Source organism: Polistes fuscatus, unplaced genomic scaffold (genome assembly GCF_010416935.1).
Source record: "Polistes fuscatus isolate 324 unplaced genomic scaffold, CU_Pfus_HIC Scaffold1, whole genome shotgun sequence".
NCBI classification, from domain to species: Eukaryota; Metazoa; Arthropoda; class Insecta; order Hymenoptera; family Vespidae; genus Polistes; species Polistes fuscatus.
In genome coordinates this window covers 8372475-8387118 of record NW_025112997.1, presented here as the reverse complement: position 1 = coordinate 8387118, position 14644 = coordinate 8372475, and the positions used below count along the sequence as shown (strand labels likewise).

Sequence of the window (14644 nt, the reverse complement as noted above, 5' to 3'; positions counted from 1 at the left end):
AATAGTCATATGTGTAATAGAATTTATATCTATTTAAAAGTTAAATAATCCTAAAATATGTTTCTGTGAATAAGATTTTGGAAATATTGCATTAGATGTTAATTTTTTAAATTGACAGTGTAGGTACAAATACTTCATGTGACTCACTGTATACATCAAAGAAAAATAAACAGAAGAAGTAAACTAGAGTGAAAAAACGATTTGAAGAAGAACTTATTAATTTTATTTGTGCTTTCTTGTTTATTTTATTTAAAAATCTTTTTTTCTTTTTTTTTCCTTATTCTCACTCGTACGTACAATTGGTCATAAATGAATAGGGATGAACGAGAAAAGATGACGATAGGAGAAATAAAAACGATCGATCGATGTCAGCTAAGAAAGTCGTGAGACACCAATTTCCTTTGCGAACAGAACGATTATCGATGGATATAATATTGTATAATTATAATAGATATATAAGCTTATTGTATGATATGTAATTAAATTTGCACGTAAGTGATAACGTAGTCAGTTCGTGTGAATGGTCGTTAGGAATACTGGATCGATTCCTCCTTGACGTATACGTTATGTATACATCCGCAAAGAGGAGAATATGCGATTATTATTCATAATTAACGAATCACGGAGGAAAACAAATATTATATATATATACTATTGAAAGGATGAGCGTTAGCGAGAAAGAATAAGAGTGAGAAAAGTGTACCGATTGAGAAAGAAAGAAAAAAAAATGTATAATTATCACTAGTAATATTATTATCTCTATAATAAATGTGCCATTTTTTCCATAACCATTAGCTTTAAATGATCTTTCGATTACTTCGCGCCCTCCTTAACCAATTATCAAAGATAAAAATTTACATTTTTATGAAACATTTCAAGTAACTTTATCTATGTACAGTATTCTTTTTTTTCTTTCTCATTCGTAATTTCATTTGTATATTGTATACTCTCAATATTAGATAATATTAATATCGATATTCGATTATACTCCCGTTTTTTTAAATTTATTTTCTTTTCGCTAACAATACGCACATATACCTTTCGTTTTAAGTTTTTCGTTATACGTATAATTCTTTTTACGCATAATTAAATGATTTTAGGTTTTAGGATAGCTTTAACGTAAAAATACAGTGTGTAGATATGTTTTTTATATTATTAACAAAAAGTAATTATATTCATCGGACATTTTCGTATCGTTAAGTTTTCGATCATTTTCTGACAAAAACAACAATTCAAAAGCAGAATAATTCTTTGTTCAATTATGCGATCTACTATTTTTCACACATCCAGTCTACATTAAAAGGTGCTAATAAAAAGAATAACAAATGTATGCACCAATTAAATATGAAACTCGTTTTTAATTTCGTGTCCATATTTATAATATAACATTTTAAAACCTTGTTTTACATTAATCGTACTCTTCCTTTCTTCTTTTATGTTTATTATGATAAATTAGAAAAAATTCAAGCACATATGTATTTAATTTATTACTTTATACATATTAAAAATACGCGTGAATAATTTATTAAAATAATATCTACTTTATTACTGACACTTATCATAATATTTTACACCGTACATATTTTAACGGATGCAGTGTATAATAATTCAACAATTAAACTAATTGAACGATGAGGATATTCTATATAATTTATTAGTAACTAATTGAGAAGACTGATTATCTCATTTATTTTCCTGTAACCATCAGCAATTTAATTCTATAATGGTAAATGTAAATGAATTCACTTTCATTTAATAAATGATTCGACTATAAAATTTAACGGATAAAATCACCGTTATAAGTTCGTAGATGAAATTATGCAAATATGTGAATAATATTATTTAGAACAAAAAAATATTTTATTCAGACTGACTACGTAGCCGTTTCATGTAATTGATAAAGTTCTTTTTAACGTGTAATAAGCGAGAATTCGATAAAAAAGGAAATTGATGATTAGAATTATAATATCGTACCAATATGCTCCATTGACTATTCCGAATTCCAAAAATATTGTTTGAGGCATACGATAATTACAATATGTGAGACTAGGACAATTAAGTTTCTCACGGTCGTATCCATATATCGTGTCGATTAAACCGTCTAGGGAGTACCTCAGGTAACTCAAGTAACTAAAATAGTAGATGTATTTATGCATGTGATGGAAGAAAACGAAAAAGCCGGAGAGCAAGACAAAAATACACAACATGATCACACTTACGAAGGTACCATTTATAGGATTGATTGAAGAACCGATAATGAGTCCGAAGCTATCGGCAACAAGTGTTGTCAAACCAGAGATTCCTATGAACATGAGCATTCTATTCCAATCTAGTGGTTGACTACTGAGAACGTATGAAATAACACATACGGTGATAGTGAAAATTAGTTGAACAGGTAAATTAGCTATTAGCAGAGCAAGATAGTAAGTCTTCAGGTTATACCAATTATTAAATTGTTCCTTCTTCAATAATCTTATTTCTAAAGGGAATTTCAATACACTTGGCATCATATTAGTATAGGTGAGATAAATAAGAATGATCATTAAGAAACCAACATTATTAAGGACTTTGGTACTCTCATTACCGATACTGTTAAAGAACAAACCGAAAATCAAACCTAAAACAAAATGAACAAACACCTTGAGATATACGATAGTCCAGTCTCTGTAAAATTGTATGAAATAGCGATTAAGTAAAATAAAAAATCTCGTAAATTCGGATGGTTTTTTAATCATAACGGGCGTTTTTCCATTTTCTTTGTAATTTTGACTGTCGTTCTGTATCATCAATTTTGACGGAGTATTTGTTAGCCAGGTTTGATTATTCTTCACTGCTGTAATGAGTAGATCTTCGAAGTTTCCGTATTCGTTGCTTACGACTTCTATCATATAGTCTGCAGGATTATGATATTTTGGACAGTATAGACCTAAATCATGAAAGTAATCTACTACATTGACAGCCGCTCCGTCATACATGCACTGGCCATCGCTTAGCAAGTAAACGTGATTGAACATCTCAAAAATATTCGCACTAGGTTGATGGATTGTGCAAATTATAGTATGTCCTTTCTTTGCTAATTTTTGAAGCATTGTAATGCATTGAAGAGAGGAAGAGGAATCCAAGCCAGTCGTAGGCTCGTCTAAAAACATCACCGAAGGATTATCAATAAGCTCCAACGCGACGCTCAATCTCTTCTTCTGTCCACCGCTTAGTCTATTCGTATGCGTGTTCTTGCTCTGCATTAAATCTAACGCTTTTAAAATATCATCAATTAGCATCTGTTTGGCATTTTTACAAAGACTATTATCAATCTTGAAATTGGCCGACATAATCATTAATTCGTTCACTGTGAAGAAATTAGGTAATTGGTCTTCTTGCAATATATAACAAGATTGTTTTTTGTACATGTTCCAGGTCTTCTTTTCTTTTCCGTTAATAAGATAATTTATTTCGCCTTTCAAGTTTTTATTTTGTTTAAACCCTGTTAAAATATTTAATAAGGTTGACTTGCCAGCTCCTGACGGACCCATGATAGCTGTAATTTCACCTGATTTGAAAAGTCCATTGATCCCTTTAAGAATTTTTTTATTTGAACCACGAATTCCACCCTGAACTGAATACACCACATTGGAAAATTCAATGTCTAGCGATTCAAACTTCGAAAGATTCAACAGCACTGAGTGACTATCCATTTTAAACGACTATACTTTCTTTCTTTTTCCTTTCTTCTTTCTTCAACTATGTAATAATTTTGTAGATATTAATTTTCTACAGGCGTATTATGTTCTTATTGAGATTTTTTCCGTAATATTTCTTCAATACTGTATTCTATTGCATTTTTATGATTTTCTTCGAAGTGAATAAATACTATAGTATTATATATTGCTTGTTACAAATCTTTTAGCTTATTCATCAGTGGATTAAACGCTAATTAATAACATTTGCAATTAAATAATTAATTTGTCCGCTTTTTATGCTTTTTTGCTACATGTTTTTATCTATTCGTTTCTGTTTTCTTTTGCGTAATCTTAGCGTTTTCTATTTCTTTTCCTATTTTTTATTTAGCAATACTTTATAAAAATCTTTTTATCTTTCCAGTATTTTTCTTAGAATTAATATTCTGTTTAATTCTTGTTTAAACATACGTCGTTAATTTTTTCTCAGTTCTTATATATATTCTCATTTTGTCTACCGAACACCTGGAAAAAATATGATTAATTTTCTAGATTATTTGTCTCGGGAAAAGAAAAATGATGATTATTATTATTATTCATAAATGATTATTAATGATAAATAAAACAAATTATTGATTTAAGACAATTAACTTGAGTTAAACTTGAGTTCAAAAACGGATATTATACAGTTAAAAATATAACAGCTTATATTGATTTAGTGTTTTGGACGATACTATTCTAATTGTAAGATAAAACTTTTTATGCCGAGAGTCTCGACAATATCAAGATTCATTGATCGTGTATAATAGTATCTATATATTTCAAACAATGTTATAGTAAGACAAGACTTTCTATGCCGAGATTATCTCGACGATATCGAGACTTATTGACCATTAAAAGCATTAAACGCAATAAATATAACAAAAATGAATAATTTATTTATGTATGATAAAATTCAAAACAATCATCAATGCATCAATCAGCATCGCATTTTCTGTATTGATATCACGTGTCACGTCTTCTTTTATGTTTTGCATAAAAAATACATTTCCTTCTTGCTTGTTGTGTTTTACCCGCTTCACACGGACATTTTGATAAAAAATATTCCCTGGTTAACCGAACGGTGAGTTTGTTTTATTTTTTACTGCCGTTGCTAAGAAACACACATATATTTGTTTCACATAAAATTATATTTAATAATATTACGTGGGAAACCGAACAAATTGACCAACGCATATATGCGTCCACCGTCCTTGCTGGGAACATTCACCAAACCCATATATGCGTTCATCACTCTCTAAGAGTTAAATAAGTTATTAGATTATTAATGCAAATAATAATTATCCATTAATAATGTTATTATTAATAATTCAGTCGCAAGTACGGAAACTAGTGTTTCGGATAAGAACGAATCATTATGTCTATATATATTATTCATTTATATAAAATGATTGCAGATAAAAAGAAGAGAGTATTACAAAATGCATAAATTTGTTGAATATTTTTCACTTCAATCAACCGGTTTGATTCATTATAATAGTAATACGATGATTTTGATATCTCGAAAAAAATGACCTTGAAAAAAAAATCTGCCTTTCACTACATCGGCGTCCTCGAATAGAGTATTTTTTTCTTCTGATATTTTTTTTATCGTACGAAATAAACGAGATATTTGAGGTGGTCGAGTTAGGCGAAAGACCCTGTATATAAAAAATGTTATATTAGTATTAGTTTAACTAATGTTTTTTATTAATAACATATTTTTTTCTTCAGTTATAATTTCAGATTAAAATGATTTTCGATTAAAAAAGTCTCTTAATCAAAGGAGTAATTGTTAATTTTCAATGAAATTTAAAAAATAATATTATTTTAAGTATCCATTTTATTTGATTGATTAATAAGTATAACATTAGAATTGATATTATTTTATAATTGGATAAACAATACTGCATCAAATAATTTAAAGGAAAATTCCAAAATAACATGGAGACCAAGATATCTTTAATGTCACCTTATAAAAATCAAATGAAAACATTAACAAATTTAAGAATATGGAAGATAGTCTCTTCATTGTAAGATAATTAAGTAATATATTTAATCAACGCGATAAAATTACAAACAAAACAAAAGAGGAATGAAAAATGATTTCAATTTTTATTTCATTTTTACGATTCTGTTTGACGTCTTGAAAATGCTGGCTTAATTTGTTTTGAACGTTCATATTTTATGGGCGGAAACAAATCGCGAAACTAGCAAAAAAAGTTATACTATAAATCGCAACTGTTATAACATTCTTTGCTTTCATGTTTTTAGTCTTATCTATACGAGTGTGTCTGGGAACTTTAGATTAAACTTAAAACCGTAACAAGAGTCGTCGCACGAACGATTTATGTATAATGGATTCTATAGTTTATGCTACGCATTGATTTTATACGTTTGTTAATTAGATTACAATATATCAAGCTTCTCTTATGGTTCGTGGAATCGCTGTGCTCGCACAATTATCAGTCTATTTTGTTATAGTTTTCTTGTTTCCTTTTCTTTTTCCTTCTTTTAATTTCTTAATCATCACGCACTTTTACACTTTTATTTTTCCTGCTCTATTTAATACGGTATTTGATTACGATGATTCAATGTTGAAGTATAACGAATCAACGAACTCCTATTAACGTTATAATTTGTTGATCCAATTAAAATTATTCAATTTACAAATTATATATTTTTTGTTACATTATGTCTGAATTATATATTTTATAAATACCAGTTATTAAAAAAATTTACGATTAAAATTATTTTCGATTAAAAATATCTTTTAATTAAATTATTGCAGAAGGAGTAACTGTAAATTAAACTGTAACAAACATAATAAAAATAAGGTTTGTTTTTGAATACATTCTACAATATATTTTTGGTTATATTTTCATAATCAAATAAAAAAAAGAATGAAATATTTGCGAATTTTTTCTTTTACACGGTCCACGTCGATAAGATAATTGATGTATGTTATCTTTAATTTCATAATAACGTCTGTAAACAATTACTTCTGTAACGAAAAATATGAAAATATCTTGAGCTCAGAATATAAGGTCCATTAAAAATAATTTACATTATCGTAAAGTTTAGTATATTACGAAAAATATCGTTCCATTCTAAAGACAAAATGATAACACGTATAGAATAACAAAATAATATTTAACATATATTTTTTTACTAATAATAATTACTTTTATACAATTCGTAATCGAAAAGTTCACTTTTTGAGTGTAAGGTGGCAGTTTAATTTTCAATACCTAAAGTATACGGAAATATTATAACACAAGGTACTGTAATAATATATTATTGCACAAACTGAAATGGCGGAAGTGTTACTGCACGAGCTGAAGTTGCACATATGAGTGGTCGTTATTTATTGTCATTAATCTACGCGATTGATGTTTTAAAGATATAGGTGCAATATTTAAGTAGAATTGTTGCTAAATATTAATTATAATAATAATTATGAATGGATAAACTATACCACCGTTTTTTTTATAATTAATAAAGATTCTATGACACTTATGTATTTTATCTTCTTGTCACGAATAGCATAAAATATTGTATGCAACAAGTCCGAGAAATGACAAATCTGGTATAATTAGTTTTCCAAATTTGCCTCTATTTGTATTGTATCGCAAGGGAACTCATGTTTTGTTTCAACTCGTTCTCTTGTGACACGACAAACTCTATCGGTTCATTAAGGAACTAAAACTTATACCATAATTTGTTACTTCTCATACTTGTAGCATAAATAGAGCTATTCAAACATATGCACTTATTTAATAATAAGTACATTTTCCTTTGTTTTTTATTACTTTTATTATATGATTTACTGTTGGTTTGTATATATATAAATTTTGAATATAATTTTGATTTAAGATATCCCATTTGTATAGAATAGCATTTTTTAATTTTGATGCTGCTTACTATTCTTATATAAACTGCGAACAAATAATGATCAGCAATTTTTAATAATATTGAGGCCTAAGGGTTACACTGTTTCCTTTTATTTATAATCAAATATTTCAAAGTTAAACTGGAGATTTTACAAAGAAAAGAAAATTGAAAATAGTCATTTCAATATATTCTTTTCAAGATACAAATTGAAAATAGTCATTTCAATATATTCTTTTCGAGATACAATTATGAAAATCTTATAAAATACTGGTTTTCTAGATACCGGTACTCTCAATTTTTTTTCAATTTTATCGATTTGGTGTAACATTGTGAAAAAAGATAAAAACTGTTGTTTTATTTTTTTTTACATTTTTTATATGTATTTTATATTTCAAATGACGTTACTGATTTTAAATTTTATCAAGTAATAATATTCGTTTCGATTTTTTTTTGTAATAAGACATTATTTATTTTCATGGAGAAACTTATTCATAAGTATTAGAGATAAAGTAGAAAAATAAATAATTTTCTTACTAAATATAATTTAATGATAATAATCTAATAATAATAATAATTGATAATATAGTGAATTAGTTATCTACTACGGTATTATGATATACATTGAAAAGATAGCTCAGAATTTTAGCTTGTCTAACGATTTCGTCTGAGTATCTCACATGTGATAAATATTATATTACTGTAGCAATACGAAAACAATCTATAGTTTGTTTTTCACTTGCACAATAACTATAATCTTAAGAAATTCCTTTCATACTATTTCTATTCGATTGATATTAAACGAAGCACCGGTAAGTTTTGGAATTAATATGGTGAGACAACTTGAATTTTAAGAATTTTTTCATGATTTTTCTCTTATTGGATATTTATATTATTATCGTTATTCATCATTTCGATTAAATATAATATGATACTTCCAACCCCACTCAACCACCGAAAATCCATATTAACAAAAAAAAGATATCAATCCAAATCTAGAAGACTCCAACGATGAGAACGCACCGCATAATAAGGAAACTCCACTTACAATCAGTAAAGCCGAAAAAATGAACAAGAAACTAAGAACCCTAACTGATAATACAATCAAAGCGAAAACAATTGACGAGTTAATAGAACCGGCAAAAAAAGAAATTGAAAACCCCCGAAATAACTTCATACTAAAATACAACCAATTTAAAGGATTCTTGGAAAAGTCAATGGGCTCGCGGAACACCCATGAGAGCGCATTAGAATTTACCAAAAATATCGATGCCCTAATTTCAATGATGCACAAGATATATCCTTACTTAACTGAAAGAAGTATCAAAAACAGAATTAGTAGAATAATTAAAACATTATCCATCTAAAGAGAAACCGATGATGCGGAAGATCCTGACGATCCTTCTGACGATACAACATCCACTAGTTGAATCTCCTCCTAACTAACAAATCCTTTATAACATTAAATAACTAAAACCACATTACTAAGATTGAACACATTAACTACACCTACAGCTACCTATTTAATGGAAATTAAAAAAAAAACTGTGAAATATGCAATGAAGAAATTAACGTCAAACACATACTAATAGATTGCCCCAAATACATCAATGAAAGAATAAGATACAGAATTCCAGAAGATCCGAAGACTACTCTTACACTCAGAAAACACCACATTGACATTATTAATTTTTTAAAGACAATCAATATTTTTAAATATATATTATAACTCCTAATATATAGCTATTTATTATTACATGTCGCTAATGACCTTGCTGTTGATGCGACTATAAACTGGTAATAAAAAAATATCATACGTAATATGAGTCGGTAATCATAAATTTTAAGATCTCTTTCATTGATAATCATTTCTACAAAGTCTAGCAGATTATTAGATTTATTTTTTTGGAAAAGAATTTTTCAACAAATCCATTAATTGAATTCTGCCTAAGTAGCTAAAGTGTTATTTAGATTTTTTCGAGCCATTATAACTGATAACACTTCGAAAAAATTTCGGTCAGAATCTAAATGCTTTCCAAACTTTTTATGTAAGAAACAAACAATTCAGCAGTATGATTGCATTTTTTGCAACAACTTATTATCAAGCTTTTAAAAAAAATACTACTTTCTATTTCTAAATTTTAAGCCTGCTCCTATCATGGAGAGACGATTATTTCTATTTTTTTCTGGAATTATAAAAATTTTTTTCTATATTTATTCTTGTAAATTAGAAATTTCTTCCTAACCACACGCTCGGACCAATGTTAAAAATCTTTAAATTTATCAAAATATTTTTAAGAATTGTTTCCAAAAAATCAAGAATGGCATACATCTTGAAATAAAACACTTTTTGCTTTGAACTAAAAAAAAAATGAAGATGTTAACTTGAGTAAAAAAAAAAGATTTTTTGTAAAGAACATTTAAAAACAAACAATTTAGAAAAAAACGGCTCATTTGGTGGATTATTTAAGAAGTTATAAGCATTTAAAAAATATACCTCAAATTTCAACAAAAATTCTTACTTCAAAACAGAGTGGTCGTAAAAATTTCAAAAAAAATCCTGAATACGTTTATTGCCGATTTGGTGTGTAATAACCTATGGATATGATCTTTTCATACGTGCAAAACTCTGACATTGTGACTTAAATGTATTTTAAGAAACCGCATATTTTGAATTCATAAGTTTTGACCTTTTCGTCACAGACTTAAATATTCTTTGATGTTCTCTTTTTTGTTTTATTTTTTAATCATATATTACTGAAATTGTCTATATATTTATTGGAATTAGTCGATAATTCGTGTCGATAAATATTTTTAATATATAATATCTGGAAAATTTGGCGTGATTTGTTCGAGCAGCTAAATATATTTTTATTCGAAGTGAAATGAAAAGTGGATAGGACCTTGAAGAATAAAAGGCCATGAAAACCGGTTTTCACACAAAGTATTCCTTTTGTAACGAAATCTGCTTAATATTTAAGTAAGAGCGTTCCAAGTCTTTCATCGCTAGCATGCCAATTGATGAATCTTTGTTGTCTTCAATATATAATCATACAAAGATATTGTTTAACAAATTTATTTGTTCAATGATGTTTAATGAAACTATTTGAATAATTTATCCATTTATTTAACAATTTTTTGAAATGATTTTTATAAAATGAGCACCTAATGTTCAGAATGTATGTGAATAAGAATGAAAATGACCTTGAATTATCTTCTACGCTTCTAACTATGTAAAAAGAAATAAACATCACAATATGCTTTCCTCTATGCCATGCAAGTTCTATACTAAAGATTATTTTATATTATTACATTATATAAGAGATATTAAAGGTAGACAGAGTAACTATCTTTGGATGTGAATATCTCAAGAATAAATATCTTAAAAGAAATATATAAAAAGATTAAAAAGAATTAAGTTGACCTTGAAATCTTATAAAAAAAAATGACCTTGAGTAAACATTGCTTCAATCATCAGATGCCGTTTCGGTCATAATACAACTTTTTCCTTGAAAGTTTTTTAATACGATTTCAAACAAAGATAACATTTAGGTGTTCTCCTTACTGTGAATCACCCTGTATACTCAGTCTCATACCGAACTACATTTCCCAACCTGTGCCGTTCCCTTGCCAGTAAATAAGTTTTTTAGTTAATTTTGATAAACTTAGTACAGGAACTTTATTTATTTTTCTTAGAATTTTCTTTCTGTTATGCAAATCATCCTTGTGATATTATGTACACTTTATATCAATCTCATGCTTATATTTTCTAATGATACCTCTTATACCATGCAATTATTTAAATTCTGCATGATAACAATTTTTTTACATGATTTTGATTTAGTATTATGAAAAGTCATAAATAAGAATATGCGGAAATTAATATTATTTTTGCGTGCCATTATGATACGCGGAAATCCAGACAAAATTAACGTTATAGAGCTTAATCGTGTTTGAAAAAACTTACATAAGAAACATACATTTATAAATTTCAAAATATTTAATTTGTAATATTTTAAATTATGTAAGTAAAATTTATGATATAACTTGTGTTTTTTTTAAATTAGTATTTTTTTGCTTCTTTTTTTCATTATATACAAAATAATATTATGTGAGGAAATAGAAATTTAATAATTTTCGGATACTAAGATCACTTATTTTAACACCGTTTCAACAGCATATGCACGTCCGACCCGCCGCTCAGTCTCCGATTCTACTAACAGATTCTAATAACAGATTTTAATAAAATACTAATAAGATTCTCTAATAACAAATTACTATTCGTATAATAATAATGATCGTTCATCGTTATGTCAACCGATTAATAAGCTATCGCAATAAGCAAAAAAAATAAGCTAAGTCGACGACAAAAAGCTGATTAATAAAGTTTTGGTCGATAAGCGTATGGGACAAAAAGCTCTTAATAGGCTAACGGTCGGACAGGAGGTTAATATATACATTGTAACATGATAATTTGTAGTTGAAGAAAGATCAACAAGATTGCGAGATTACTTTTTCTTGATTTTTTGTACATTAGAGTCACTTATTTCTTAACCTTAAATCACACAAGATTTTATTGAATACTTGTTCTATTTTATATGTCGTAGACCTTGAGATTTAATCGTTCAAAAAAATACAGAAAAGAGAAAGGAATAATTTCTCAAATATTTTATATTAAACCACAAGTAAGAACTAACATTTAAATGCTAATATAACCATTATTATTATCATTTTCAAGATTAATCTAATATTTTCTATATTGACCGAATTCAAATAGATAATATTTATCATTGATAAGAATCTATTAAGTAAAACAAAGTAAAGTAAAACAGGTAAAGAAAAAAGAATTCGAGAGAAAAATAAACAAAATAAAAAATGATATAGTTATAAAATAAAAATGATCGATTTCAAAATTTACTTTTCCATTTGCTAATTTATATCTATATATATTATACTTACAGGAGTCAGCAAAGCATTTTTCCTAAAGTATGGGATGAAACTTGATATATTAGTAATATACCTTTAGGCTGCCTATTTATTAAAATATGAGGAGAATTACTTATCAATTCCGAAAAATAATAGCCGAGATTTAATAGCTTTCATAGTTTTGTTAGCCTATTTATTTGTTAATAAATTAAAATAATTATCAAGTAGCTTAATTGTTTAGAGACTAGCGTATTCATTCGTTGACTCGACGATTGAGGTTCGATCCTGCTTGTGGGGAATTTAATTTTGTTTCAATAATTTTAAAATAAATAAAAAATTATAAATATTAACATATGTTACGGGTAACGTCTATAATGTAGGTATAGCTACAAATTAATAATTAATAGCACGTATATGAATAATGGCGGAAAAAAAAGAGAGAGCAGAAATTTTTAAAGATAAAAAATAATAGTTAATATTTATTTATACGATTTTTTTAGAATGTAAAAATTATGTCCACATCCGTTAATTACGATTTGTAAACGTTTTTTATTTTCTACAAACTGCACCTGTCATTGGAACTTTCATACTACGTGACGTTATTCGATAAGTTTGATTAAACATTTAATTTTGAATTAGAAAGATTATTTCTCCGCAGTAAGCAAATTATTATTACAAACAGGAATAAATAAATGTTATGTTAGTCTGAAGTGAATGATAAGAAGGAGGAAATTAATGCTGTATCAACGATCGGTACAACGGTCTCTCATTATGCTACGAAGAAAAAATCGAATGATATATTTCAATATATCAATAAATAAATGTGTAAGTATCGAAACATTTAAAAAACATTTCAAAAAATATCTACATACATATATATTACGTCATACGCATTATTCGTATTAGATATTATTTGAAAATTTTATTCTATTATTGAATAATTCTATTATTACAAATTCTACAAGTAGATTATTTATATATATATATTTTATATATATTTCTGTTCATGCAAAATATTCGTATTACATTTGATTATTTTGAATTATTTGAATGAGTCATCTTATTTTAACAGTATTTATTTACAATCAACATATATATGAATTGTTTTGAAGCCTATGCGGTTAAGTTCAAAAAACAAAAATTAAGAAAATTGTGTAATAAATTGGTTTTAAAAATTTTTGGTTAATTGATTGTATCAGAAAAGTATATAAAGTTTTATTTGAAGGATAGGTAGAATATTTTTCTTACACTTGGAATCAAATTTCAATTTCATATTTCAATTACTCGCATCCAGCAAATTCATATATTATCTAGTTTTCCTCCAAAAATCTAGTTATTTCGTGTAAAACCTAGTTATTTCATGAATTAACTAATTTATAGGATTTAATGCCGATATCGAATATCGATCGCATGGATAAAAAAGAAATATCTATAAGATAACGTAATATAAAATAGAATTTTTACAATAAGAAAGATATATTACCTTTTTTTGCTAAATTTCGTGATGTTTTATACTTGGAAGATAGGAAAAAAAGAAAGTAACAAAATTTGCAGGTGCTACGAAAAATTAATCTCGATCACTCGCGAGCTCAATTTGAATCGAATAAGTGTGTGTGCAATCGAATAAATTGTGTGTGAAAATATTGCCAAGTTCTCGACAAAGAAGCGAACGAACGTTTGCGTTGCTTCAATGAACTGTTTCTTCCCGCGAAAAATCGACCGAAAGACACGATCGCTCTCGAGTGTTTACGAACAAGCTAGCTTTAGAACGCAATCGATGTAGTTTATTATCCCCTCCACAATCGAAATCTGTAAAACATATATCGTTCGCAAAGTAGCGTGCGTAACCTGTCTCTTCTCATTTAAAGTATTTTATTTCATTTTTTGTCGTAGCATTTTTTCTAAAACACTAAACCTTTTAACAATTTATGCATACTCATGTTCCTTGGATCGGTTGAAACGACTAATTATTGATATAAAATACAAGCATAATATATATACATATATATAAATTTTTATTCAAATTCAAAATGAAGGAGAATAGAGCTTTGGAAAGAGAGAAAATGAAAGAAAAAATCCATTATAGAGATTTTCTTATTTTCGGTCTCCTCTTT

General features: G+C 27.2%; 1 protein-coding gene across 1 annotated transcript; it reads right to left on the bottom strand.

Moving 5' to 3' along the window:
• Positions 1–1886: 1886 nt before the first annotated feature.
• On the bottom strand, positions 1887–3989 carry LOC122522361 (ATP-binding cassette sub-family G member 1-like). The gene has a single exon (XM_043643426.1). The coding sequence runs from the start codon at positions 3690–3692 to the stop codon at positions 1887–1889; it is 1806 nt and encodes a 601-aa protein (XP_043499361.1). The 5' UTR covers positions 3693–3989.
• Between the last annotated feature and the right edge of the window lie 10655 nt (positions 3990–14644).

Excerpts from the sequence above, each read along its gene's own strand:
- LOC122522361 (XM_043643426.1), bottom strand. The coding sequence starts at position 3,692 with ATGGATAGTCACTCAGTGCTGTTGAATCTTTCGAAGTTTGAATCGCTA.